This window comes from Penicillium coprophilum (assembly GCF_028826855.1).
Source record: "Penicillium coprophilum strain IBT 35676 chromosome Unknown utg000002l_segment0_segment1, whole genome shotgun sequence".
In the NCBI taxonomy this organism is placed as follows: domain Eukaryota; kingdom Fungi; phylum Ascomycota; class Eurotiomycetes; order Eurotiales; family Aspergillaceae; genus Penicillium; species Penicillium coprophilum.
In genome coordinates, this window is record NW_026622722.1 from 5,532,932 (window position 1) to 5,559,308 (window position 26,377).

The window sequence follows — 26,377 nt, forward strand, 5'->3', positions numbered from 1 at the left end:
TTGGAAAGATCTGCCATGAACCGCAGGCGGTGGCGATCTAATTCGAGATTCTGCCTGCACGTGCTCAGTTGATTGGTTGCCGGCAGCTCCATGCTGGATCCACCTGATCCATCCATCTCCACTAAAAGTCGAAATTCTGCTTTCGGAGCCAAAATCAGCAAGAGAAGACCCATAGCCGCACCAAGAGATGGGCCCCCAGGAGGGCCCTGACCCCATCGACGTGCTTCTTGCCTTGACTTTTTTTTAAAAAAATTCATTTTTTTGGGTGGAGCCGCCACTCAATGCCGTTGCATGTCTTCCACTGTTCTCTCTTCTCTCTACCTTTTTCCATATAAGAGAGAGTCCCTCGCCACTTGCTCGAGTTCAAGTCACTCACCTTCCCCAACCATTGTGGTCACTTTGACTCTTCCCTCCCCCGCAATTGCACCTGTTACCAGGACTTTGCCTTGCTCACGCGACACCCGAGTACTTCCACGATGACCGACTTTGGTCCTCGTGCCCCTCATGGGCCCGACATGTCGGGAGACCATAACCCACTGGAGGATATGGACATCAATGAGAAGGGTGCTTTCGACTCCCTCATTCGCCCCGACGACAGTTACACCCCCGAGGGCACCTACTGGGCGGATCTCCCTCTGTGGAAGAAGATCACATTCGTCACCGCCTCCAACAATGAGGAGGCAAAGAAAGAGTTGGGCGATATCTGGACTATGATGAAGAAGGACCCCCTCTCGCCCATCTCCTACTACTTCCGCAACATGGTCCTCCCCGGTGCTGGTCTCGGTCTGGAGGGTTACGTGCTCTTCTCCATCGGCAACATCAAGCCTCTTTTCCAAAAGACCTTCCCTGATTGCTGGGAACACCACAAAATCTGTAGCCAGCAGTGGATCTACGCCATTGATTACCTCGAAATCATTGGTATTATTGTCGGTCAGATCCTGGTTGGAATCTTGGGTGACTGGTATGTTGCAATTGGATTATCCGTGGAAGGATATCATACTAACGTGGGACTAGGCTTGGCCGTCGCTGGGGTTTGATTCAGGACGCCGTCATCATGCTTCTCGGTCTGGTCATGTTGACTGCCGCCTGGGGTGTGACTCAGAATGGCTGGGTTATTTGCTATGCTTGGTGCCTCTTCATCTACGGCATCGGAGTTGGTGGCGAGTACCCTATGACTGCCACCAGCGGTATGGAAAACGCCGTCGGCTCTGGAAAGGTCTCCACCAAAGATGATCGCTTGCACCGTGGCCGCAAGGTCACCAGTGCCTTCCTGATGCAGGGCTGGGGTCAGTTCTTCAATCAGGTTCTGCTCATCATTCTCCTGCTCTGTTTCCACCACGGTAGCGGCAACAACCCTTACTCCGCCGTCGCTGTCCAGTGGACCTACCGAGTTTCCTTCGCCATTCCCGCCGTCGGTACTTTGTGGCTTGTGTACTACCGTGCCTATCACATGAAGGCTGCTAGCAAGCAACTTACCGCTGCCAAGAAGAAGTCTTCCGTCACTGGTTATGATGCCAAGTCTCTGAAGCTGACCTTCAAGTACTTCGGATTCCGCATCTTCGCGACTGCCGGTGGCTGGTTCGCCAACGATGTGTTCTTCTACGGCAACAAGCTCTTCCAGAGCGAGTTCATCAAGGTGATTAGTCCCGCATCCGAGTCTGTCATGCCTACCTGGCTGTGGAACTTGGTCAATGTCGGTGTCTCCCTGTGCGGATACTATTTGGCCTCTTTCCTGATCGACAACAAGCTGTACGGTCGCAAATGGATGCAGATTGTCGGTTTCATGCTCTGCTTCATTCTGTTCATCGTCCCTGCTTTCAACTTCGATTACTACCGCCGCCCCGAAAACATCAAGTCCTTCCAAACCATGTACTTCCTCAGCTCTTTCTTCAACCAGTTCGGTCCCAACTCGGTCTCCTTCTTGGTCGCTGCCGAAGTATTCCCGACCCCCATTCGTGCCTCCGCTCACGGTATGTCCGCTGCCTGGGGTAAAGCCGGTGCGCTTCTCGCTGCCGTCCTGTACAACTACATCGATACCCAGACCAAGTTCTACGTCGTGCCTTGGTTTGGTCTGGCTGGTGCTGTGATTACCGCGTTCTTCCTTCCGGACACCACTGGTTTGGACCTGAAGGAGCAGGAGCGCCGATGGCAATGCCTCCGCGCGGGTCGCGAGGAAGACTATCACGGCCCTGCCGTGCACCCCAAGCACCTCTCATGGTATGAACGATACATCCTGCGCAAGCATCGCTTCTACGATGCCAAACTCGACTACCAGCAGAAGGTCGAGGAGTACCGCATTGAGTGGGAGAGTGCAATGGCCGCCAAGTCCGCTGAAAAGGACGCTGCTGATGCCATGGATACCGACGACTCGCTTCTCGAGGGCCACGTTCACACCTATTTCCACCGGACCAGTCCTATGTTCAAGGGAATGGAGAAGAATGTGTCTGCCAAACAGGACAATTTCACCCTGCCTCCACCTGCGGAGAGCGAGGCCGAAGATTCTTTCTCCAATGAGAAGCAATAAGCGACGAGCTTGCTCGGTCTTTGGGGTTATTACCTGTGATGTGACCATGAACTAAATTCTCTTATTAAACTAGCTTTGAATAATTCTTTTTTTCTTTCTTCATTTTATAAAAAGCATATTGCACATACAAGTCGCTTTTTTTTTTTGGAAAACTTGATGCTCGCCATATGATTCAGCGTGCATGATTATTATTAGATATTGATACCACTTACCATGCTGGTCGGAAATTTACATATTGCTACATATAGCATCTTTGAATTCTCACTCAGATGTCAGAAAAGAGACTGGATTTTGTAGCTTTGGCCTGAGGCAGAAATGCTGACTAACATTATATCTTCCACCTGGACATGAATCGATGTATGTGCATCGCACATTCGGTCAAATTCGATGATACCCCAAACATAAAACCTCAGAGAAAGAGAAAAGAAAGAATCATGAGACTCTTTGCCTTTGGCTCCAACGGATCAGGCCAACTAGGCATCGGCCACGAAGAAGACGTCTCCACACCAGTGCAATGTCTCTTCGCGCAGCCAGAGCCAGCCCGAGAATCCCAAATAACCACCATTCAAAACACCGCCCTGGCAGATGAACCTGAGATTACTACTATCGTAGCAGGCGGAAATCATACCCTCCTCCTAACAGCCAGCGGCTCCATCTACGCCGCCGGCTGCAATGAAGACGGACGGTGCGGGCCGCACAGGGCAACTAAAGACTCAACCACGGCTGAAAACGAAGGAAACATCCTGCGCTTTCGTCAAATGATTCTCTCAGATGCAGTCTCCAACACAGAAGTATCCAAGTTCAAACACGTCTCCGCGACGTGGGAGGGCACGATTGCTGTAGCTTCTGTGCCAAGAAGCAGCAGCCATAACGTCGGCCAAGGAAAAAATCTCGAGACTGAAGACCGAGTCTTCGTATCAGGTTCCTCGCCCAAAGGAGAACTGGGTCTAGGACCAGACACTCCCGTCTCTGCCCCGGGGACGTGTATCCCGTCCTTTCCGCCACCGGATTTGAGAATCACAGCGCTGGCGAGTGGGATGGCTCACTCGGTTGCTGTGCTCTCGAATGGGGATGTCTATGGTTGGGGTGGGGCGCGGAAGGGTCAGCTCGGGAGCGAAAATCGAGAGGCTAGGATTGCTTATTCTCCTGTTCGGATTTGTGTGCCGTTTTTCGCGGAGGCTGTTGCTTGCGGGAGGGAGTTTACGGTTGTTTCGGGGCGTGGGCGGTTTGTTGTTCTTGGTGATAAAGGGAATCGCTGGGGGTTGTTGAGTGTGCCGGAAAGTTTATCTTTGGCGGGTTATGATGGGCATGGTTTACAGGATGATGAGCAAGGGTCTGGAGGTATTATTCGTCATAGCTATACTGGTATTGCGGCTAGTTGGCATGGGATTTATGTACATGCTGCGTCTGGTCCGGGACGGGTGGAACCGTCGATCTCGGATGCACCGACAGACTCTGATGCTGATCTTGGTGGTTCTATTGTTGCCTGGGGCCGCAATGATCGAGGTCAACTTCCACCGCCAGATCTCCCGTCTGCTGCTAAACTCGCTGTTGGTAGTGAGCATGTCCTTGCTCTCCTGGGAGATGGTCGAGTAGCAGCGTTTGGATGGGGCGAGCATGGAAACTGTGGACCTGATACAGATTCCCAGGGGAATGTGTCGGGTACATATAATGTGATTGCGCTTCCCGAAGCTGTGGGTGCTGACGCGAAGGTTGCCGGGGTTGGAGCGGGGTGTGCGACCAGCTGGTTGATTGTGACATGATCGCCCTTGGGATCTGGAAGCGCCGAGAATTGGTGATAGCTGGACTGCCCCCGGCAGGGATATTCAACAAGGGTATCCTCTCAGTCGAAAAGGCCATATTGGCGAACCTATCGGCTATCAGTATGCGGGTTGGAAGTCTCGCAAGAAAGGAAATCCATACCTGAGACAAACGCTGTGTCGGCGGGAGACCCATCTCGTCCTCCGGATCTTCGAGACGGTGATCATCCTGTCTTGAGAAGGAAGGTTCTGCATCGCGAATAGATGCCCCGAATGCATCCTAGGTGTTTGATCAGCCACCCATATATACCCACCAGAGGTGGAAAAAAACCACATACCTGTGTTCCCGACGCATCCCATCCAAGAATATCCTGCGGCTCCTCTTCTTCATTCATCTCATCCCACTGCCGGTCATCATCAGCAGGCACGAAAAGGCTATCGAATGCCATTGAAAGCCCAGTTGTGGCCGGTCGATCTGCGCTAGCCTTCTGGCTCAAATTTTCCAGCGTAGATGACCCATTGAGGGGACGGATCGACCTGCTTCGGGGTGGTGGCGGGGGCATCTGTGTGCTTGGAGTCACCGATGGGCGAGGATCGCGCGGCCTGGCCGCTGATATTGGGACAGGCAAGGGCGTTTGCCGGGGGATTGTCGCTCTTGTTGACGTGGGTGCGTCTTCATTATCTGCCTGGCCGCGGGTCATGACTGTGAACTCTGCGTTGATGCCTTCAAATTGGTACTCCAGTTGCAGAGGCTTGCAGGGTCGGGTGTAACGTGCTGTTACGGTGGCGTTTGCCGTTTCGGCGTGCGCGACTACGGCTTTGAAGTCTTTTAGGTTGATCGCAACGTGCATGTTCTCTTCAACCAAGTACTCTTGGAAGTCGCGCTTGTCTGCTGCTACGGAGGTATGGACTGGTTGTTTCAGTACTTCTGTTTGGGTTGTTAGTTGACGTTCGAGACTTGGTGGGGACGAACTCGACATACCCTTGCCCTCGGTGATTTTTGTTGTGAAGCTTGTGAACACGGCTCTGCCAGAATCGGAGTACATGTCTAGCTGCTCAGCAGATAAGCTAAAGTGTTCAATGAGCTGTCTGAGGAACCGTGGATCAGCAGTCCACATGCTGGTAGCTTTGGATTTGTCAAAGACGGCGTGTTGGATTGCCGCTGGTTCGTAGGTTAGCTTGTATGACTTGATCACGCCTAGATATAGTGTTAGAGATATGTAATATAAGCTATGAATGTCGTATCTATGCATAGGTGTCTTACCTAGTCCACAGATCATCTTTACTGTCAATCTACACTCGGTTTGCTGCAAATCTTCATGCAATTCCATGTCACAGCGTTCAACGGCCGTGTCCTTGTTTTTGTCAATTCTTCCTCGGAAGATAGAGAGAAGTGCCTGTATTAGATATGAGTATGAACCAATCAAGATAATGACCTACAAACTTGGAGACCACAAATCTAACCGTTGAGGAAGGGAACAAGGGAGTCCGTATACTAACTTTGATATAGATCTGGCAAAAGAACCGGTCTAGTGAAACACTGCCACTCCTGCCATTACTGCTTGAGTTGAAAGAATATGCTTCAAAGAAAATTCCCTTCTCAAACGCGAAGGAGGCAAAGCCCGTTTTGGTGGAATTGAGGGCACTGAGGCGGAGCTGGAGTAAAGTTAGCTAAAAGATTTTCATTTGCGGGCTTCCAGAAATTGAATTGAATTGATTAACCACGGGAGGCAATATGTAATAACCTACGATTTCAGGCTCTGCCTCGATGGCGACTGTTTCGCTGAATTTGGATAGGCATATCAAGGCGTCGTGGAGCCGGACTAAGGCTGGTGGGCCTAGCGACAATGAGAGCGATGTCATGACTGCTTTGGTGCTGTTTGACCTCTGGATGCCAAATAGGCCCGAGTATAGGACTGAATTGTGGATATCAATTGAGCCATCTCACTCAGCTTTGGGGCACGATTGTTTGAAGTTCGATGGAGACGTGGACAAATATTACATAAGCGGCATATCACGACGGGGCATCATCGTGCCACGCGCCCAGTGCCCCCAAAGATACATTGACTTGTCCATACAAAAGACGCTCAATTTTCAAATGTTGGACCTAGTAAATGATTTGTGTCTTCTGGGGCGCACTAACACTGAGTCTTTGTTGGGCGCTTGGCACGATTAGCGCTCAGAGTTGTTTTCACTGAATGTCACAACGAGAATTACGAGAGATACACCAATTGACCTCACCAAGGAGGCGTGCACCTTTTTGGCCTAACGGTGAAGACTGTTGATACTTGAATGAGGCTTGAATGCCTGGTATTATGGCTGAATATTGACTGGTTTGAGGCACCTTTACACGGTGTATTGTAAGTGATGTAGGGACAGAATAACTAAATCCCATGGCCCTCCAAAAACGAAGCTTTTGATCCCATACGAACAGGCAGCAGAGTTCGCAAAACAAGAGCCTCACAAGAATAAATGGGAGCGCAACTCTTGCTTCTACCTCCTTGCTGTTCACGGAAGTTGGGAGGGTTTCATCAATCAGGTAGACCTGAGCATGATAGGCCTTCATAGTATCTGGGGACCACAACCAGCAAAGGGTATCGAGGTTAGGAATGAAGCACCAGAGTCACCACTTGTTGATCTAGACCTAGGTGACGAAGCTTGGAGCTAGGGTGTGGGCGAGGAAGTCGACGTGATCACCTAGCTACCTCAATTTGACCCTCAGCACACCTACTGGCCCTTTGCTGACCGGGTATTCAATTTTCCCTAGAAGAGACGTACTCCGCGCCGGACATCCCTTGTCGCAATGACCCGTGTTCTAGCCCGAATCCTCCGGGTTATGTATAAAGACCAGACCGAGAAAGGTCTTGGATCTAGCATCTGAGATGTCTCCCGTCTCCCACCCCCTAGGCTCTTCATTATGGATTGAAAGCTGTTCAGGTCCCTCAGCCTATTTACCATGCCCACGAAGCAGAACTTGTCAAGCTCAATCTCCGAGCTAATACTGGTAAGCCGGGAAAATTCGGTGCTGGGAGGTATAGTATCTAGAACTGGGACCAGCATAATGACATTATGATGAAAATCTCCTACTTATTTGCGTCGGAAATTCCGGAAAAGATTCATCGAGCCTGGCTGATTTATGAAAATGCAGAGAAAGTGAGCGTAGCTTTGGTCCCTGGACTCCGTCGATATTAGCTAACAAGAGAAAGGAGAAATACCGTCGCCTTTGCCTACCGATGTTTTTACATCCGTTGAAGAATACAAAAAGATAGTTGGCTTCTATAACATTAGCAATTCGTCCTGGAATTGCGATCTGTATAACAGTTTCGATCCAATCATACACATACAATCACCAAAATTAGACTGGATCTTGATATAATTGTGATCGAGGGAGCTTTACGCGGCGCATAGCGAAAAAGAGCCTAATAAATGATTTGAATATCACTTGGCTGGACTGTTCACTTTGATTTAATTTTAGTCTGCTTTCCTATCGTACCCTAAGCTTGAACACTCATAAAGGGGGAAGTCGAAGTGGTTGGTGAGATCGGATTTTGTCTGAAACTCCGCGGACTTTCAACGCCAACTTCCATCTCCATATATCTCCATGGGTTCAACATTCAGCGCACGCGAGAAAATGAACTCGATTCAGATGTATAAATTCAAATCAATTCCTCTATTTGCAATGTTCATCTCCACCTCCAATCGATTTATACCTCCCAAAAGATGTCTACCGACGGATCCACCTTGGTGAGCAAACCTCACGAGAAAGAAATCATCTCAAACCTAGAAGGTGCTGAACTTGAAACTAAGCCGACCGGCTTTTCCTCCACCTTCCAAGAGGCTGTCTTCATCTTGATCATTGGCCTGTCGCAACTATTCTCTGTCGGCGGTTTAGGCAATGCTGCCTACTCAATGGAACAGATCGGTGCATCTCTTGGCACAAGCAGTAATGGGCAGAGATCATGGTTTCTAGCTTCCTACTCCCTCTGCGGTGGTGTCTTTGTCCTAGTTACCGGCCGCTTGGGTGATCACTTTGGCCACAAATACGTCTTCCTCTTTGGTTGGATCTGGATGGCCATTTGGTCACTAGTCTGCGGCTTCGCCCACGATGTCATTTTATTCGACATCGCTCGCGGTATGATGGGAATCGGCAATGGCGCACTAGCCCCTAACTCATTCGCGCTATTAGCGCGTGCATTCCCACCTTTTTCGGTCAAGAAGAACATCGCGTTTGCTTTCTTGGGCTTCTGCGCTCCCTCAGGCTACATCTTCGGTGGCTTGATCGGAGCTGGCTTTGCCGAAAACGTCACCTGGCGGTGGGCATTCTGGTTCTGGGCTATCGGCTGCTTCGTTTTGGGTGTGGCGACTTTCGTCGTTGTTCCTCACCGAATCGGCTCCCCAATTCCGGGATTGAGTCTCCGCCAATTCGACTACATCGGTAGCTTGCTAGGCGTGTCAGCCCTGATCTTGTTCTCTTTTGCCTGGAACCAAGCTTCAGTCGTCGGTTGGCAAGAGCCCTATATTTACGCCCTGCTTATTGTCAGCGTCTTCCTGATTATCGGATTCGTCTTCTCCCAGTCCCGTGTCGCTGCCCCGGTCCTGCCTAATTCCCTCTGGGGCCGCTCTGGCTTTGCACCCGTGGTCATTGCCATGGCATTTGGCTGGATGTCCTTTGGAATCTTTCTTTACTATACCACGGTCTACATTCTAACCATTCATAAAGCCCAGCCGCTTACCGCAGTGGCTCAAATGGTTCCCCTCGTTATTGGTGGCTTTTTTGCTACTATGGCTGTGGGACTTTTTATCGCTAAGACACCTGCTCAGTACATATTCGGTGTATCCATGTTCTCCTTCTTCCTCGGCAACTTGATCATGAGCTTCGTCAACTATTCGAATGTCTACTGGGCCTTTATCTTTCCCGCTTGTCTGCTTGTCGTTGGTGGACCTGACTTGTCTTTTGCCTCATCTGGAATTCTCATTACCAATGTCGTCCTGCCCGAAGAGCAAGGTGTTGCAGGTTCCTTTATCTCGACGGTTGTACAGTACTCCATCTCCATCGGTCTGGGTATCGCCGCCACTGTTGAGTCTCATGTCAATGAGGGTGGACAGAACCCAATTCGTGGATACCGGAGTGCATTTTGGTTGGGGATTGGATTCGCAGCTGTGGGATTCTTCGTTGTGATTTTCTTCGTTCGCGACCACAGATTTGAGTCCAAGTCAGAGGGTCAGCCTAGCCCTGAGATCATTTCCGAGCCAGCGGAACTATGAAGCAATATATGATATACTGGTTTCATTTCTTGTTGGCCGATATTGACCAGCTGAAGTGATTAATAGAATGCGAGAGATAAAACATGAGAAGTGTTTTCAAGGATGATATTTTGATCGAAAATTAGCTGGACTGTTTGTAATTGAGTAGATACTCCAGGGCTAGGCAATGCACCTAGCTTTTGCCATTGATTTACCTAGTCTCCTCGGTTGATATAAGAGAAGGATATTTTCAAGGATGTTTCGTCCACTAATTATGCCTTGTAGAACTTGTCTCATTGGGCCGCAATCAGCAATTTGATCTAATTTTCGATATATTGTCCACGCCAGTCAGATCAACTGTTGATACCGCATAGGCGATCACGGGAGATGGGTTTCGCCCCCACTACAGTCAAACGTGTTTATGTCGGGAAATCTCCAACTTGTCTTATATTCTGCTCGACATGGATGTCGCCCCCAAAAAGCTCACTCTCTCTTGTTCGAGATGCCGTGTCTCCAAATTAAAATGTGATCGCAAAGAGCCTTGTGTAAGTGCGCCTGGAGTTTTATGGAGATGTGAACTCATTGTATCTAGTTGGAATGCATAAAGCGTGACTGCGCCCACTTATGTACAAAAGATGAACGTCAACCGAGAGCTAAGCGGACCAAAAACAAACATGATGCGCCAAACAACCAGGTGACCCCGGAGAAAAAAGAGGAAGGACCGGAAATTGAAGAGACGGCGCATATCTTGGAACAATTCGTGCACATCATTCCTCTCCCCGAATCAGCAGGCGTGGCCCCTGATATCCCCAATCCATACTGGAAAACCGGGGATCCGCAAAGGAACGAACAAAAGCTTGCCTTGATCCGAGATGTGGTCCAGGCCCTGCCAGAGTGGGATATCATTCAAGCCCTCCACGAGGTCTTTGTCACGCGTTGTCAGGGACCTCTGGGAAATGTGGTGCACACCCCAAGCTTCAAGAAGCAAGCGGATCAATTGCACCACTGCTTAAAAATGAATTCCCCCGATGCAGCTATTGCCAGTACGCTATCCATGGACTCTCTTGCTGTTTTGCTTCTCGCGGTGCCTCTCCCCTCTAAACCCCGCTTTGATTTATCGCCGGCTGACTGTTTCCATACAGCTCGTGCTCGGACTCGCGTTCCATCCAACTCCGTCCCTTTTGGGTGCCCAGCTTACTCCGTTGACTTACCGCGTGGAGCAACTACGTGTCTCGGATGAGCCTATATCGACATGGCGATCCCTCAGTGTGCGTTGTCTCCATGGAGGGATTTCCCTCTTCTGCGGCTCTCTCTTCAGCTTACAAGCAGCTATCATGCTCCTGTTGGATGCAAAGGAGAGCTCATTAGAACTTGATGCCATCTTGGTTACCGCCATTTCAGGTGCGCGCAAACTTGGATTGCATCGTTTGGGTAATGCCACTTTGGATGCCTCCTTATTTCATGACTTGACGACCGCTGAACCACCTCATATTCGCACGGAGATTGCGACTCGAATTTGGTAGGTAATACCAATCCTCGGGTTTTGCTCACTCGAACAAGGCGCTAAATTATCCGGGACTGCTAGGTGGACTCTTGTCTTGAGAGACTGGTCGCGCGGACAGACTCTTGGCTACTATACTATTCATCCCTCACAGTTCAATACACGAATGCCGTTGCATATTAATGACGACGATCTACTTAGGACACATGGCAAGATTCCCGAGCGCCCTCGGTCTGAGTTTACCATGCTGTCCTATACGGTACACGCGTTGGAAGTCTCAGTCATTGTACGGGAATTACTTGATCTTGGCGACACCGCAAACGAGATTAGCCAGCGCCGCCAGCATCTCAATCAACAGTACGAAAAATATGTGGCAAATTTACCGTCCTACTTTAGGCTGGGAAGCACTGTCGGACTCACAGCCATGGGTCCCATGGCCGCCATCCCAGTCGAACGATTCATGTTGCATCAACAGCTGTGGAGCCTACTTCTCCGCCTACATCGCTGTACACTCTCCTCCCCCATGGGGCGTGCATCTTGCCAGCAGCTGGCTCATAACATTATCAACACGCAAGCCCAGATCCAAGCCCGTTGCACAGTTTGTAGCTCACTATCCACCAATGAGACGCAACTCTTCAATGCTACCGTTGTACTGGTCTTGGGGTTATTGTTTGATTCTCCGTTGACCGAGGCTGAGCGCTCGAGTGCTCAAATCGGCCGCTTAATGACACGAGACCATATTCGAGAGGCCATTGAACTGCTGCGTACTAAAATCTCACCTGAACGATACTTCGGCGACACTATGTCCCAGGAATTGTTGCAACACCCGGTGTCGCGCAGTGTTGTTGCCCTCGAGGCCCTTATGAAGTTGGAAGAGGATTCAGGTGGTTGTGTAAACCGCCATGCCGGATCGAACCAGAAGCGCCCCCTCTACCACCAGGTGGTAGAGATTTTGAAGAGATTGAATGCTCCAGCCACTCCTATTGATCCACCCGCTCTGGAATTACCGACTCCTGGGGATACCTCTTTTGATCATTCCTTGCCCGTTCTAGATGGCCTTCCCGATATAGATGTGATGCCCATTCTGTCTAATGGGCTGAGTCCTAATATTTGGGATTTCTTGGACTTCCAACCACCGGAAGACGTAGGAAAAGAGAAGTTCTCACCTTTGGCCCATGAATTTCCGTTAACTCTAGGGAGCGGGCCCACGTTACATCCTGCAACAACCCCTTCGAGTGCTGACGTCTTTATGGCTGCTGATTTTTACGATGTCATGGAAAATGAGAGCCTTCCTTCCTCGTGAGACGTTGGCTGACCTCCTCACTCGGAGTACTTGTACTTGATGAAGAATACCAATTAGAGAGACTCTGTATCAACGTCCTCCTACAAGCTGTCGTCCCGTCCCTGCTGACATGCCCTGTAGCGTGTGTTGACGGTGAACTAAGAGTAGGCAACAAGTATGGAGATTTTACTGTTGCAGATTGGAGCATACACTTGGCGAAACTACCGCCAAGCCAATTTGTTCAAACATGACCAGTGGGAGTCATGGGTAATAACCCGAAGGTAATCAATGGGAGCCGTAAACTCATGTCGTAGAAACCGGGCTCATATCAAGAGATTCTCGGGCAATCCAGATGTCAAAGTACAAGATAAATACAGAGCTCAATGTGTTGAGCCTTAATGAAGGTATATATACAACATTGGATCAAGTCCCAGATAATGATGAACGAAAACGCACAACAGCAAAATATCGTAGAGCTTCGTCAAAAAAGGGGGTATAGTGGGGTAGCAGATGATTGAAGTATCAGTGCTGAATGAGTGTAAATTTGAATATCAGACACGTTGGACCCCACTACCCAACGCCAGGAGCGTTTCCTGTGATGGGGCGTCCCTCTGCATCATCTCGTGTACTTTCCTCTGTAGCATTCGTATTGATCCCAGGGTCTTGCTGCCGATCCTGTTGGGGTAAGGGTCGCGGAAATTGCATTTCCAGAAATCGTCGTCTGCGTCTTCTGGTTCGAACAGCATGCAGAAAGTGAAGACCAACCTGGGCGAAGAAGATCGCCAAGAAGGTGGCAATCACGAATCCCTGATGGATATATGCTTCATTCTTCTTTTCTGGTTGGCGATTGTCGCTGGGTTGTTCACGCTTGTTGAAAAGTTGTGAGCTAACACCAGGATACGAAAGACCAGAGCCACCAAACGAGACCGAGACCGAGAAAGAAAATGGTGTTAAGGATGTGAATACATTCGGCGATATCGAGGCGAAGACTCCCGGCAATGGTTTCAGCAATAGAGGAATCATGCAGAAGATGAGGAGAGGGACGGATAGTCATAAGACAGAGAAAAGTGACGTACGAGTAGACCTAGTCGAAAATGTCAGAATAGACTTTAACGGGGAGAAGAGGTGAAATCTACCAGTTTCGAGCCTCGAGCTGTCTCGCCCATTTTGCCGAAACTTTGAGTCTCTCTCGAACACTTGTAGCGGCAAGTATTGGATATTTCTCTTCTTCGGAGATGGGCAAAATGCTCGCAAACCACCATGGGAAGCGGGCTGCATCTATAGGAATGGGTCCATATGCTAACATGACGCGCGGGTGCAGCCAAGGGGCCCCTGATCTGTGCTGGTTGCTGATGAACTCCCTTGCCAAGAGGAGTAACTGTTGAGTTGGCATTGAGTCTAGCGGACGTTCTGATTCATTCACCCCTGGTAGAGCAATTACACCGTCTCCTGAGGTCTCTGTTGACTCAAGCCGCTCTTCCTCTGCAAGCGAGATATCATCTACGCGCTCCGTTTTGGCAACATAATAGCCATCCAGAATTCCCGAGTCGACAACCTTGAACCGTGACACACCCGTAGCCACCACAAGGCTGCGACCGTCTGGAAGCAGCTCGCATCGTTCGATTGTCAAGAGCGTTCCGTATTGCATGAACGGTGCGTCACGCATTTGACCTATCTGTGCCCGGCCTTGTCGATTGTACATGACCATGCCAAACTTTCCGTTTCCATTTGCGAGAACCCGCCGAATCATAAGTCGGTATCTGGGCTCAAAGACATGAAGAAAAGTCGGCATCGTCGGGAATGCTAGCGTGCACACAAAAAGCGGTAAGTTCTTCTCATGATCCAGGCCTGTCTCATCCTGGGCGCTGGTCTCCCGCCTGACTGAGATCTGGTCAGGAAAAAGGTGGTCGATCAGCCGCGCTACGGTCTGGTTTATAGGCTCTGATTGGAGATCATTCGGCATGCCTAGCTTTCGGCGACAGATAGGACACAGATCGGTATGGTCCAAGACCCGTGCGACACATTTCCGGCAGAAAGTGTGGCCGCAAGGCGTGGTCATCGGATCCAGAACGAGTGCGTAGCAAACTTGGCAGTCTAATTCGGCGCGGAGGCTGTCTCGCAGCGTTTGGAAGTGAATGAGATCCTGCTCTTCTATACCTCCGGCTGGGGTTGTGGAATCTCCATAAATGACCTCACATGCACCAGACGGAAATCGGCCTTCCAGTGCCAGGCTATAAATCCCCCCAGCCACCCACGTCGTTTCAAGTGTGCAATACCTTCCTGATTCTGTCCATCCTTTTTCCACTGCAGTAATGGTCCATCATTCTCGGACCAATCTCGAGGTACATTGTTTGCCTCTGACCCCAGTATTTCTCCGAAAACATCAACCAGCTTCCCAAGCAACACGTCAGCGCCACAATCTCCAACACAGTGGTCCCCAACACACGCCTCGTTTCCTTTCCAAAAGCATGTAAATTCCTGGTCCCTCCCCTCAGCCACAGGGTAAGTGATACCCGTCCGCGGCCGAAATGCGGGTAAACATTCCCGACAGACTGAGTTACCGCATGGTAGACGAAGCGGACTTTTCAAAGGGCGGGAACATTGTTGGCATTGGATCAACTGGATGACGCAATGAGGCATATTTGCCGTATCGCTAGGTGTATGCTCTTCAGAGCTTGAGACCTCCAAACTCTCCATTACAGTCGGGGTGGATTCACCGTCGATGAGGTGTGTCTGTGGCAGAGATTCCATTGCATTTTCCATATTACTGTTAGTATAAATCACGGCAAAGGGGAGACACAAAAGGATAATGAAGCTGGAGGTTAGGGGGATCCGCTATCTGCACGTGCCCAGGTGCGGGACCCACAAGTAACCTCGATCTTCTTATCCGTACGGAGTAGTTCTTCCTTGCTCTCTTCCCTCATAGAATTCTAGTTAAAAGGCATCATACCTTAGACTAGTAATCTCTTACAATTCGGCGAAAAACTGGTGGTTGAGGGTACAAAAGGAGCATTATCAATGTTATTGTCAACTAGTGGTACTTTTTTCGCAGTCCTCGTGCGGTGGGACACAGCGGACGAATGCCGCTACATTTCTTGGGGATCTTAAGGATTAATTCGACCGCCGGATTAGTAATTCGACTGTCTTTGGAATACTAGCTCCATTAGGGAGTACTAATAGTTAGAAACAACACACGGCCGTCGAAATGAGTTGCACCCTCGTTCGGCCGTGTCAGCCACAGCTCTCTTATGTGATGTGTATGTGATCAAGGCAGCTTTAAAGTATATCCCCGAAAGCTCAAGACTACAAATGGCGATCTCCGTACCCTTTCATAATATTCTGGGGCGCAGAATATTTAGCAACTCGAATGATGGCAGGCAATTAGGATATAGAGCAAGGCAACAAAGCCGCGCAGTCGACAGCCATTACATGAGGTACTCGCAATGCGCAGATCGAAGCTACATTTCATCTTCTAGCACTTGTATTCTCAGCAACTGTGGGTGCCTTTACGCACCTTTCTCCGCTTTGGTTGCCCGTAGGTGTCATGCGATGGTGCAACATTCGGAACAGACGTTGTTGATAGGACGGAGATTGAGTGGGAAAAAATAGCTATTTGCATTGTGTGGGTAAAGAGGGCATTGTTGCATGATCTATCTCAATCCCAACCTGCGAGTGAGATAGTGTGATCACTGTAAGCAGTATAACGGATAAAGAAGATCCCTTTGACACAGTCGTGGGCTACGTATTCCAAGATGCATATTAAGATCTACAGACTCACCGCATATTATAGTACAATCAGGGTGAATTGAAAAATATCCAAAGAGGGATAGATACTATGAGTATATTATAGATTAAGCTGATATACCTCTGCCGTGTAAAGTACAAATTCCATAATCCAAGCTCCGAGATAACCGACTTCAACCTCCATAATTGGAGTTGTCAGCGCATGAAAACGCGGGTTCTAGACATATTAGTGATAGCTCATTGCACGCTTATTGTTTGACGTACTGATTGTTCCGTATGCATAAGCATCTCTAATCTGTAGGCCGACTCCGTACGTCCCACCGACTATGAAGAAGAACCCAAATGGAATCAAAAACACATGCACCCAGTACATCAATCGCTGGATGGCAGTACCTGTCCTGAAGCTTGAGTGATCGTACAGCCACAGCCAGGCCGGTAGGACCATTGAGAGAGGAGCAAAACACAATGAGCCCGCCAATGCGTTCAAGTAATTGAAGATCGGGATTGCCTCGGCGCACACAAAAGAAATGAGGGCGAGCCCAAAAGTGCACGTCAGCCAAGTCACCCAGTGAGTGACAGTGTTTTGTTGCAAGTGTCTTGTGTTGCGTAGTAATCGCACGAAAATATACTTCGCGGCTAGCTAAAATCATTTTTAACGTAGGTTCTTCTCCTCGGATGATACTCGAAGGCTTACATGCATATAGACCGAGGCACTTATAACAAGGCCCAGAAGACCAATGCCATATGCTACCATTTTGATCGTCTGTCCAGCGCTCTAAAGAAGCATCAGTACGTACTTCATGGTTCCAGAGTGGTGCAAACCCACCCCTAGTGACGGACTGGCGACCCATTTTCCACACCATCGGTAGACGACCAGGCTGAAGCAGAGATAGCTTGATGTCACGAATCCCATGCAAAGATATAGTGACTTTCGGTAATCTTCAGGACGCTTCATCTCAGCCATGACGGGAAGGAAGGCGCTTGTCGCAGAGCTTGAGTAGAAGATTGTGCATGTAGCGACCACGCCGGCTGTAAAAGATGGATAGGCGATAGCATTGAAGCCAAATTCGTAATCGCCTGTCTGAGGGGCGGCTGCGGGTCGATCACGTTGTGTGACGGCAATGACCACCGTCAAAACCGCAACAAAGATGGAGCCGCAGCCAAGATAAGTGAGCCAGCCTAACTGGTTCAACTTTCTGATCGAGGCTACCGAAGCCACAACGGCAGCTGCTAGAAATGCCCACCAGACTGTGCATGCTGCATGATGGGACAAGGTATTGAGACCAACCGAAATTCCAACAATTACTGCTCCGGCGGACAGCACGTATGCGATGATGAAGAGAAGACCAACGATTTCCTTTGTAACTTTACCGCCCACAACCTCGGCCATATCAGCGACACTATGACATCCTCGATGTCTGAGACGGAACTTGCCCAGAACAACTGCAACATAGGTATTGAAGGCACCCCATCCTACGACGTTAAGCGACCCGCCAACCGCTCCCAAGGTGTACATCGCAGTTGGAATAGATAAAACACCAACGGCAAACAGAATCTTGATAAAGATTACTGAAGCCTTTATCCAGCCGACTGTGCGATACTTGACTCCATCTTCTGTGTCGTTGAACACCTCGGTCTGTTCGGGTACCTTCTCACAGTAGCCCTGTTGGGGACTTGGTGCTCGCTCAATATCGGGCGATTTGATATCGGAACTCATCGAATGTTGAGTGTCTGTGGTCATGTTTGGAAACTTGAAATAGTATACATAATCGTTTCATGGACAATAAGAATCACACTATATAGTAAAACGTTGCCAAGCGTAGGCCAACTGCCGTCGGCGAAATCAAGCCACAATAGATAAGCGTGCATTTATGCGGGGAAATGCTGGCTGCAAGATAGATGGAGACTGCATGGCTACTCGAAGAGGATAATCGGAATGTAGGTCATAGTATGTACAAGGTGTTCACGGTGGAGAGAGCGTTATCAGTGGCCGACGGCCATAACTCCCCAATCTCCCCAGCACGGCCGACGGCGTGGATTTCCCCACGCCCGTTTTCGACTTGGAATTGACCCCGATCAACAATTCAAATACTTTCTTGTTTGACCTATCCGAATGCATTTATCCTCTTCCTCTGCACTTGCTTCATCTTTCCTTACACTTTGATATCAGTACCCGAAAATATGGCGTCCTCACAACTTCCTTTCAAGGTCAACCAGGAACGACTACTGGAGTCGCTACATGCGAGTTGCCAACATGGCTCTGCGCATTCATATGGAGAGTAAGGTTACTCACTCTCCAGCCTCTTCGACCTACGCTGATTGTGCTGTTATCAGGGATTCCACAGAAACCGGAATGGCTAGGCTTAGCCTAACAGACTCGGATAAAGACGTAAGAGATTGGTTTATTGAGTCTGCAAAATCCCTTGGCTGTCATACCCACGTCGATCAAATGGGCAATCTATTTGCGATTCGCCCCGGAAAGAACAAGGATGCCCCTCCCATCATGATGGGTTCCCATCTTGACACGCAGCCTACTGGAGGACGGTACGATGGCATCCTCGGTGTCATCGCTGGCCTAGAAGTACTGAAAGTACTAGAAGAGAACTCGTTTGAGACAGAAGGAAGCATTGGAGTCGTTGATTGGACCAAGTATGTCTCTTCCCATAACAGGCTGAACAACTGGCTGATGAACATACCTAATAGTGAAGAAGGAGCACGATTCCCGGTGATGGCTATTTCGGCTGCAGTCTGGGCCGAAGCGATTCCTCTCGATACGGCTTGGAACTTGAAGGAAATTTCCACCGGTGACAACACACCTCGCAAGACTATGAAGGAGGAACTCGATAGAATAGGCTATGTGGGTGAAACCCCAGCCTCGTTCAAGGCCAATCCTTTTGCTGCTCACTTTGAGCTTCACATTGAGCAAGGGCCCATATTGGAGGATGAAGGTCGAAAGATTGGTGTTGTGCAAGGTCAGGAGTTTTTGACTAATTGGTGATCAATACTAACCATGCCCAGGTGTCCAAGCATTTAAATGGTTTGATATCACTGTTGGTGGTAGGGATACCCACGCAGGCACAACACCGCTGTACGCGCGTCAAGATGCTGTACTATGCGCTGCTAAAATGATCACCACTGCGAATTCGGTCGCAAAGAAGGCCAGCGGTCTCGCTACAACGGGGATCATACACTCGGAGCCAGGAACGGTCAACACTGTAGCTCAAACGGTCAACTTCAGTCTGGACCTTCGCCATACCTTTGACAAAGACCTCGAAAAGATGATTGCAGAGTGCGTGGCCGAATTCCAGAGAATTGCGACCGAAGATAGCGAGCGAGGCTGCACCGTCGAATGGAAGGAGCTGGTCGATAGCCCCGCTGTTCATTTTGACAAGGACTGCATCTCCGTGGTTGAAGAAAGCGCGAAAGCTGTTCTTGCGGAATTCCCAGATCCAGCTTCAGGAGGAAAGCAGTGGCGGGATATGATCAGTGGTGCCGGTCATGATAGTTGCTACACCAATCGGCGGTGCCCAACGAGCATGATCTTCACACCGACTCGCAATGGCATTAGCCACAACCCTGTGGAGTATTGTTCTCCCGAAGACTGGTAAGCTATGAATGATATTTCTAGTGATGCTTGCTAACTAGTCCAGTGCTATTGGTGCCAACGTCTTGTTAGGTGCTGTTTTAGGATATGACAAGCTCCGCGCGAAACGAGGCGACTTTGCTTGAGGCAAGTATACGTACAATAATGTATGAAGTATTGAGGCCTGTATAGTATGTAATGGAAGAAAGATTATATATATCAAATGATCTCGTAAAAACTTGCAACCCGAGTGAAATATTTCTATCAGAGCTTTCAGGGCAATTTCATCGGCTAAAGACTAGTCCGCCCCCAGTTTACTTGCCCACCAATCGGCGGCTTCTCCTTACCCCTGATTTCCATTGTCTCGCCATTGTAGCCAATTCTTGGCTAACGATCTAACAAGGTAAAATGAATAGAGATAGGGAAAGTGCTTCCAATCTCGATAACATTACTACTTCAAGTGGCCGTGTTGCGAGCGTGCGAAGGTATCGTTCCAAAGCACAGAGACCGTGCGATCTGTGTCGGTCCCGCAAAGTTCACTGCAATATCCCCGATCCATCCCAGCCGTGCACACTTTGCGAGCGTACTAGGCGATCTTGCACATTTCTGGAAAAGCCGAATCGTAAGCCCAGCAAAAAACAAGCCCAAGACTTCGGCCCACTGTCGCAATCCCCTCGACGTGATGGATTCTCGGAGTCTATTGCCGGGGGCATAGTCTCCGGTACAACTATCGACACACAGAGGCCGCCCTCCATTCTTCCACCCTCCCAGGATGGAAATCGATCCCAACAACTTCCAGGCACAGGTAGTGCATTCAGCTCCACGCAAAATCTGTGCTGATAGCTGGCTAATAGCTGGCTGCAGATGATCGTTTTCTATCTGACATCCGTGGTGTGCCCAACGAATCACTCCTCGACAGTCCCTTGATCGCAACTGGCTGGCCTCGCGATGACTGGCCCACGTTCAACAATGACGAATTCCAAGACATGTTTGACTCTTTTGGGCGAGAAAACATCTCGGACCTACTACCTGCTGACTCAACCAGCTGCCTTGGTCTCAATACTACTGATAAGAGTCCATCATGGTCACATTCCAGTCAGCCTGAAGGCTTAGAGGAGTTAACCTTCGATCAAAAGCCCGATTTCTCCTCTCAACTTTTTGGGTTCTCGGGCGAGTCTGACCCATTCCTCTTGCGAAATTACCCGTATGATGACTCAGGTGAAGTGAAGTTCTTCAGGCTTATTTATAGAATGGCTTCAAATACAGCCGCTGGCCCCGAACCCGACAATATAGTTCTCTCTGAAGGCCAACGGGGAACGAGATCGGCCGGAACCGTGCCTGTTTACTTTCTGCAAAACCATAGCCAAACAGTATCCCGGTCTTTACAAGCTATTGAAAAGTGCATGTTCGAACAAGGCACGTGCACCCCAAGAACCCAACTCGACAATCTCGTGAGTCCAGAGATGGGAGTCGGACTAGTGAAGCTGTAGCTACCATGTGCCCTCAGTAGCGGGTTCCCCTGCTAATGGTTCAAAGGTATTTTCGGTACATCTTCCATGCACTCCCAGTTCTTTCTCGCTCCTTTGTTCTTCGAGACATTGAAGACTTCGTGAAAAACGCCTCAGTTGGGCTTCTTGCCGCAATATACGCACTTTCACTACAATTCACTGCATGGGATGACATCCTTTGCGTTGACAGTGGCTATAACAAACCATCATCAGAAGATTTGTGGGGCATATCGTATGCCTGTGTGCAGAGAGAGATGCACTTCCCGCGTCTATCAACAATCCAGACTTCTCTCCTACTCCTCAATTTCGACCCTTTCGATCCAGCTTCCGCAGAGAATCCTTCGGCGTGGGCTTTGGCAAGCTCAACACTAGCCATTGCTCAGTCTTTGGGGTTAAATATGAATCCAATAGGCTGGGATCTACCTATTTGGGAAATTCGCCTCCGGCGACGCCTGTGGTGGTGTGTTTTTGTCGAACACAGCTGGCGAGCCGTCACTCATGGGCGGCAATCAATAATTTCCTACGATAGCTGGAATGTGACCCCTCTCGGCTTGGCTGACTTTGAAGTCAACCTGAATCCTGGAGCCGGATTTGGGGTGGATGATGTTTGCCCGGATTACTTTATGCATCTGAGTTCGCTCACGATTATTGCTAACGATTTGTGTCGGACCTTCTTGTGAGTTCGAACCACAATTTCATTTTTCCTTTCTAGTCATTCTTGCCTCGTTCCATGGCTGTCTCTATCAAAGGTATCCTTGAGTTTGCTTTATCAACGTCCACTAATTGGCACCGCCAGCTCTCTCCGCTCTGTCTGTCAGCAACAACCTTTGGAGAGCTTGATAGATCAGGCTCGAGTGTTTCGCCAGCAACTACAACAGTGGATCGGTGCACTGCCGGAGTCACTTCACATGCCAGCACCAGCGCAGACACACTCGGAAACAGATGAAGAACCAGTCGATACTCGCGGTAGCTTGCACATTTCATACTTTACAGTTCAAATCCTGCTCTTCCGCGCTCTTTTACGACCAATACTCGACGACAAATTAGAGCTGGATCACATTCAACCCTCGGTCGCAGCCATCCTAGACGCATCGCGAGGCTTGATCCGCACTGTGACTCGTTTTATCTACAGCCTCGATGCTAGACACCAATCAGCTTTCTGGCCGACATATACGAGATCATGCTTCTCTTATCCGGGGCAATTCAGCTTCATGCTATGTTTCCAGCACAGAGAGCCGCATATGATGATTAATGACCAAAAGCTCTTGGGTGTTTGGAGACAAACATTGCGTACACGCGCTCCATCTTGGCCACTTCTTCGTTTTGCGGCTATTCGAGTTGATGGCATCTTTTGGAAGAACTTGGTCAACGTCGCGGCTGCTTCTCACAATGTTGACACCTCAACATGAGCATTTTGTAGATGAAGATTGTTATTTAAAGCCAGTGGTGCTTCATTCTTACCAAGATATCCTTCATAACTTCATGCAATGATTTTACTTTACTAAGGGGACCATTGGGAATCTCCACCAACGGTCCAACCACTCTGGTTGTCAAGCTGGCAAAAGAAAAGGTCGGGCCTTGAAAATAAGCTTCAGCAGGCAAAGATGGGTATCTACCTCTAGGATGCATAATCATGTACTGTCCAAGCTTGTCTGTATCCAAAGTGAAATTTGGCCTAGGATGCGAAGAAGTATTTCCTGGGCCATTAAGATATGCGTTTGTCTATCTATTAAACCCACGCGGTCTCAACATCCCAAGAGCCCTCACTCCTACTTCCTGCCAATTTGCTTTCTGTGCGATGCAAAAATTGACCATAGCCTCGAGCACCAACGACGCCTCCTTCATCCCTGTCCCAAACCACTTGTCCACGAAGCACGGTATAGCGCGGCCACTGCTTCACCTTGTGCCCCTCGAATGGAGTATAGTCGACGTTATGGTGAAGAATGTCGTTGGTGATAGTCATATCAAGATCCCCTTCGGGGTACCAGATGACAAAGTCGGCATCACTGACCGAGGGAATAAGAGCGCCTTTCTTCGGATACATGCCATACAATTTGGCGGGGTTGGTTGATGTCAGCTCCACATATCTCTGTATCTTAAGTCGATCAGCGGAAAGGACCAATGGCATTCGGGTCTCGACACCAGAGAATCCGTTGGGAACTAGGTGGAACTGTCCCTCGGGATGTTCTGCGGTCACACTCGATCCTTTTCCAGACTTCGAGTCGTTGAAATTGAACGGGGAGTGATCGGACGAGAGAATGGTAAACGTTCCGTCCTCGAGACCCGCCCAAATAGCCTCATGGTCGGATTTGTTGCGTAGCGGTGGACTGCAAACACACTTTGCCCCCTCAAGCCCAGCCAGATCCACGTTTTCGTTGCTAAGGAATAGATATTGAGGGCAAGTTTCGGCATAAACGGGAAGCCCGTTTGCCTGGGCTTGTCGGATGTTCTCAACGGCTCGAGGATTGGAAACATGTACGATTAAGATCGGAGTATCGATAAATTCAGAAAGACAAATTGCACGGTAGCTGGCCTCAATCTCGGCGGCTGCAGGGTGAGAGGCGGTATGGTACCTTGGTGCATATAGTTTGCGCTCATGCAGTTTCTTGGTCATCCACGCAATCACGGAGTCATTTTCTGCATGTACCAGAGTTGTGACTTTGTGTAGACGGGACTGGAACAAGACATCTAAGAATTGCTCGTCATTCAGACGTAAAGCTTCATAGGTCATGTATATTTTGACGGATGAGATGCCCAACTCTCGGAAGGCTGGAAATTCCGCAAGCGTGTTTGCGCATGGGTTCGAAATGATGAGATGGAACGAGTAGTCGCTATAGCATTGGTCCTGGGCGCGTTCATGGGCACTATTGAGGGTTGCGAGAACACTATCCTCATGCTTCCGTTGAGGTGCAAAGGCTACAATGGTGGTTGTACCTCCCGCAATCGCGGCGCGGGTGCCTATGAGGCGTGTCAATTTCATGAACACGTTAACCGTCGGCTTTAGATATTGGGGGGGACTAACCAGACTCAAAGTTGTCTGCAGTGGAGCCGAGTCCAAACAGAGGCGGCTCTTGGAGGTGAACATGGGCATCAATTCCTCCTGGCTTGGAAGAAGTTTAGCACATGGTCACGATTTCACTTGTAAGAAGGATGAAAAGAAGAGGAAAAAACCAACCGTAACCAGAGCTCCTTTGGCATCAATAATCTTTTTGGCCTTTGACCCAGCCAGGGTTCCTTTGGGGGACGATCGAGTGGATCTTTCCGTCTTTGACGCCAATGTCACATTGTACAACTTCTTCAACGGTGGCTAAAGTACAATTCAGCACAATGAGATCTAGGTCAATATTCAATTGTTCAGCCATATTGAGGGTAGGTAAAAGTGAAAGATTCTGTGTGAGGACTGATACATTTTGGAGTGTCAACAAGCTGTTAAGAGGGGCACCGCCGTCGGCATCCTTATCAATTGAAAGGGCGGGGGATCCCGTCGGCGGACTAAACACGCTAGTCCGGATTTGGTGACAGCCAAACGCTTTGAATCCATGGATCGATGCACCTCCCACGTGGCTGGAAATGCTATCTGTGCTCCACTATAGATAGATAAGCCATCCGTGACTGATCAAAAAGATCAAACGCAACCTTTTGAGCTTTCCTTTTGATAGAGAAATTGAATTTCAATGCATACATGTTACTTTGGAGAAAAATGAAAGACATGAATGATCATTCAAAAACTGGCCTCTAACGGTATGCATTGGAAAATCGGCTGCCAGCTGCCGCTTCCCTTGTCGTATTGATTTCTCGAAAATCCCAGATATAGTTGGTTTGGACCCTGCGAAAACGGAGCGAGATCTTCCTCTGTGATCCACGAAGGTTGCCACTCATTTGGTCTGAAGATAGCATAGTCATGTACACGAGCCTCTTCAGGAATGAGTGCTGCTTGTGAGCCGACTGTCTCATGCGTTGCTATAGAGGCTGGTGAGCCGCCTGAGACACTCTTGGCAAGGGCCTTCTGAGAGGCTACTAATGTGTTCTCTTGCATTAGGGAAAAGCTATAGCTTTCCTCCAGCTTCATCAATATTTCGGACAAAAGAACCACCGGGGCACATTTGAAAAATCCTTGTATCGGAGGCGATAGTCGCAATAGATTCAAAGCGCTTCGCCGCAAGTCTGGGTCGCGGCATCTCAACACTGTCAGAGCGAGAGGAACACCCACACTCATCTCAAAGGTGAATGGTGGTTGGGCACCGTTTGGTCCTGCCGGGGCACTGAGAACCAACTTCGACTGCTCGACGATGGTGACAAAGTCTGCAAAATGGTCATCAAAGGCGGTTTCCTGTTGCCTTAAGCATCCGGCCAGATAAATCACAGCAGCAGCATGATATGTGAGCAGGATAGGCTCTGGGTTTATGGAAGCAGTAGGTACGGAGCTGTTGCCTTGGCACATACTGATGTATGCCCGATGCCATTCAGCGAGACGGGCTCGGAGTGTTTCTTTTTTCGCGACCATTTCTGGACTTACGGCGGAATCTGCCCTAACTGCCTTGAGGTGCAAGTTCGCCTCGCGCTCAAAGAGGAGAGCTTCCGCGGCTAGGGCAAAAACCGTAGTTCTTGCGGAATCGACAGATGCAAAGCCAGAGCTGATGTCTCTTTCTACAATGGAAAGAAGTTCAACAGGAAACTGAGTCCCTGAAATAGTCAGGGAACCTGTGCCCAGTCGTAGGAATAAGGGAGCAATGCTGCGTTCCAACAGGGTAGCCTTGCTGATAGATAATCCTCCACGGCCAACTTGGGCACGGAGGTCATGCATCAGATTGAGACCCTGTTGGTAGAGCTCTAAAGCTTTCTCCATACGTCCTTGGATTGCCTCCACGCAAATAAACAGTGCGCAGCTGACGAGTGCAATATACGGATCTGCATTGCCTCGCTGAATCTGTGAAGAAACACCAGAGATGGATCGCGAGTACCATGTCAATGCTTCCTGTTGGACATGATTAAGCAGACGTGTCTGACTTCGGCGATCTTTCAAAAAATGAAAGTGCACGCATTGCTTCGGATTTTCATACAATGCACTAATTGCAATCATTGCATCCCACACAGCGGGCTCACTGCGGCAGATCTGCGGAACAACCCCAGTCCAAAATTCTACATCAAGTCCACCTGCGAGATGTTGAGACACATGCTGGAAGTAATATGCAAATGCACGACGTTCACGCCATGCTGCATTTTGAGTCACT

General features: G+C 49.3%; 12 protein-coding genes across 12 annotated transcripts; 7 read left to right on the forward strand and 5 right to left on the reverse strand.

The window, feature by feature from the left end:
* Positions 1-476: 476 nt before the first annotated feature.
* Positions 477-2,524, forward strand: N7500_004158 (putative MFS phosphate transporter; the record flags this gene model as incomplete). The annotated part of the gene is made up of 2 exons (XM_056675304.1): positions 477-961; positions 1,015-2,524. The coding sequence occupies 2 exons, from the start codon at positions 477-479 to the stop codon at positions 2,522-2,524; spliced, it is 1,995 nt and encodes a 664-aa protein (XP_056535829.1).
* Positions 2,525-2,958: 434 nt separating this feature from the next.
* N7500_004159 (RCC1 domain-containing protein) lies at positions 2,959-4,287 on the forward strand (the record flags this gene model as incomplete). The annotated part of the gene is made up of 1 exon (XM_056675305.1): positions 2,959-4,287. The coding sequence occupies one exon, from the start codon at positions 2,959-2,961 to the stop codon at positions 4,285-4,287; it is 1,329 nt and encodes a 442-aa protein (XP_056535830.1).
* An 80-nt stretch (positions 4,288-4,367) lies between these two features.
* N7500_004160 (uncharacterized protein) lies at positions 4,368-6,147 on the reverse strand (the record flags this gene model as incomplete). Its single annotated transcript, XM_056675306.1, has 7 exons — positions 4,368-4,394; positions 4,448-4,564; positions 4,623-5,212; positions 5,267-5,482; positions 5,549-5,681; positions 5,785-5,940; positions 6,034-6,147. 7 exons carry the CDS (start codon positions 6,145-6,147, stop codon positions 4,368-4,370), a joined length of 1,353 nt encoding a protein of 450 aa, XP_056535831.1.
* A 1,857-nt stretch (positions 6,148-8,004) lies between these two features.
* On the forward strand, positions 8,005-9,549 carry N7500_004161 (uncharacterized protein; the record flags this gene model as incomplete). Its single annotated transcript, XM_056675307.1, has 1 exon — positions 8,005-9,549. The coding sequence occupies one exon, from the start codon at positions 8,005-8,007 to the stop codon at positions 9,547-9,549; it is 1,545 nt and encodes a 514-aa protein (XP_056535832.1).
* Positions 9,550-9,989: 440 nt separating this feature from the next.
* On the forward strand, positions 9,990-12,332 carry N7500_004162 (putative C6 transcription factor; the record flags this gene model as incomplete). The annotated part of the gene is made up of 4 exons (XM_056675308.1): positions 9,990-10,073; positions 10,136-10,612; positions 10,671-11,047; positions 11,114-12,332. 4 exons carry the CDS (start codon positions 9,990-9,992, stop codon positions 12,330-12,332), a joined length of 2,157 nt encoding a protein of 718 aa, XP_056535833.1.
* A 549-nt stretch (positions 12,333-12,881) lies between these two features.
* On the reverse strand, positions 12,882-15,062 carry N7500_004163 (uncharacterized protein; the record flags this gene model as incomplete). The annotated part of the gene is made up of 4 exons (XM_056675309.1): positions 12,882-13,300; positions 13,388-13,395; positions 13,448-14,528; positions 14,588-15,062. The coding sequence occupies 4 exons, from the start codon at positions 15,060-15,062 to the stop codon at positions 12,882-12,884; spliced, it is 1,983 nt and encodes a 660-aa protein (XP_056535834.1).
* A 1,166-nt stretch (positions 15,063-16,228) lies between these two features.
* Positions 16,229-17,772, reverse strand: N7500_004164 (amino acid transporter; the record flags this gene model as incomplete). The annotated part of the gene is made up of 4 exons (XM_056675310.1): positions 16,229-16,272; positions 16,320-16,695; positions 16,750-16,830; positions 16,882-17,772. The coding sequence occupies 4 exons, from the start codon at positions 17,770-17,772 to the stop codon at positions 16,229-16,231; spliced, it is 1,392 nt and encodes a 463-aa protein (XP_056535835.1).
* Positions 17,773-18,236: 464 nt separating this feature from the next.
* On the forward strand, positions 18,237-19,784 carry N7500_004165 (M20 family metallo-hydrolase; the record flags this gene model as incomplete). Its single annotated transcript, XM_056675311.1, has 5 exons — positions 18,237-18,334; positions 18,390-18,704; positions 18,759-19,027; positions 19,074-19,659; positions 19,706-19,784. The coding sequence occupies 5 exons, from the start codon at positions 18,237-18,239 to the stop codon at positions 19,782-19,784; spliced, it is 1,347 nt and encodes a 448-aa protein (XP_056535836.1).
* Positions 19,785-20,046: 262 nt separating this feature from the next.
* Positions 20,047-21,128, forward strand: N7500_004166 (Zn(II)2Cys6 transcription factor domain-containing protein; the record flags this gene model as incomplete). Its single annotated transcript, XM_056675312.1, has 2 exons — positions 20,047-20,446; positions 20,503-21,128. The coding sequence occupies 2 exons, from the start codon at positions 20,047-20,049 to the stop codon at positions 21,126-21,128; spliced, it is 1,026 nt and encodes a 341-aa protein (XP_056535837.1).
* A 35-nt stretch (positions 21,129-21,163) lies between these two features.
* N7500_004167 (fungal specific transcription factor domain-containing protein) lies at positions 21,164-22,555 on the forward strand (the record flags this gene model as incomplete). Its single annotated transcript, XM_056675313.1, has 2 exons — positions 21,164-21,822; positions 21,859-22,555. 2 exons carry the CDS (start codon positions 21,164-21,166, stop codon positions 22,553-22,555), a joined length of 1,356 nt encoding a protein of 451 aa, XP_056535838.1.
* A 320-nt stretch (positions 22,556-22,875) lies between these two features.
* On the reverse strand, positions 22,876-24,231 carry N7500_004168 (uncharacterized protein; the record flags this gene model as incomplete). Its single annotated transcript, XM_056675314.1, has 1 exon — positions 22,876-24,231. One exon carries the CDS (start codon positions 24,229-24,231, stop codon positions 22,876-22,878), a length of 1,356 nt encoding a protein of 451 aa, XP_056535839.1.
* A 636-nt stretch (positions 24,232-24,867) lies between these two features.
* Positions 24,868-25,992, reverse strand: N7500_004169 (uncharacterized protein; the record flags this gene model as incomplete). Its single annotated transcript, XM_056675315.1, has 1 exon — positions 24,868-25,992. The coding sequence occupies one exon, from the start codon at positions 25,990-25,992 to the stop codon at positions 24,868-24,870; it is 1,125 nt and encodes a 374-aa protein (XP_056535840.1).
* Positions 25,993-26,377: the final 385 nt, after the last annotated feature.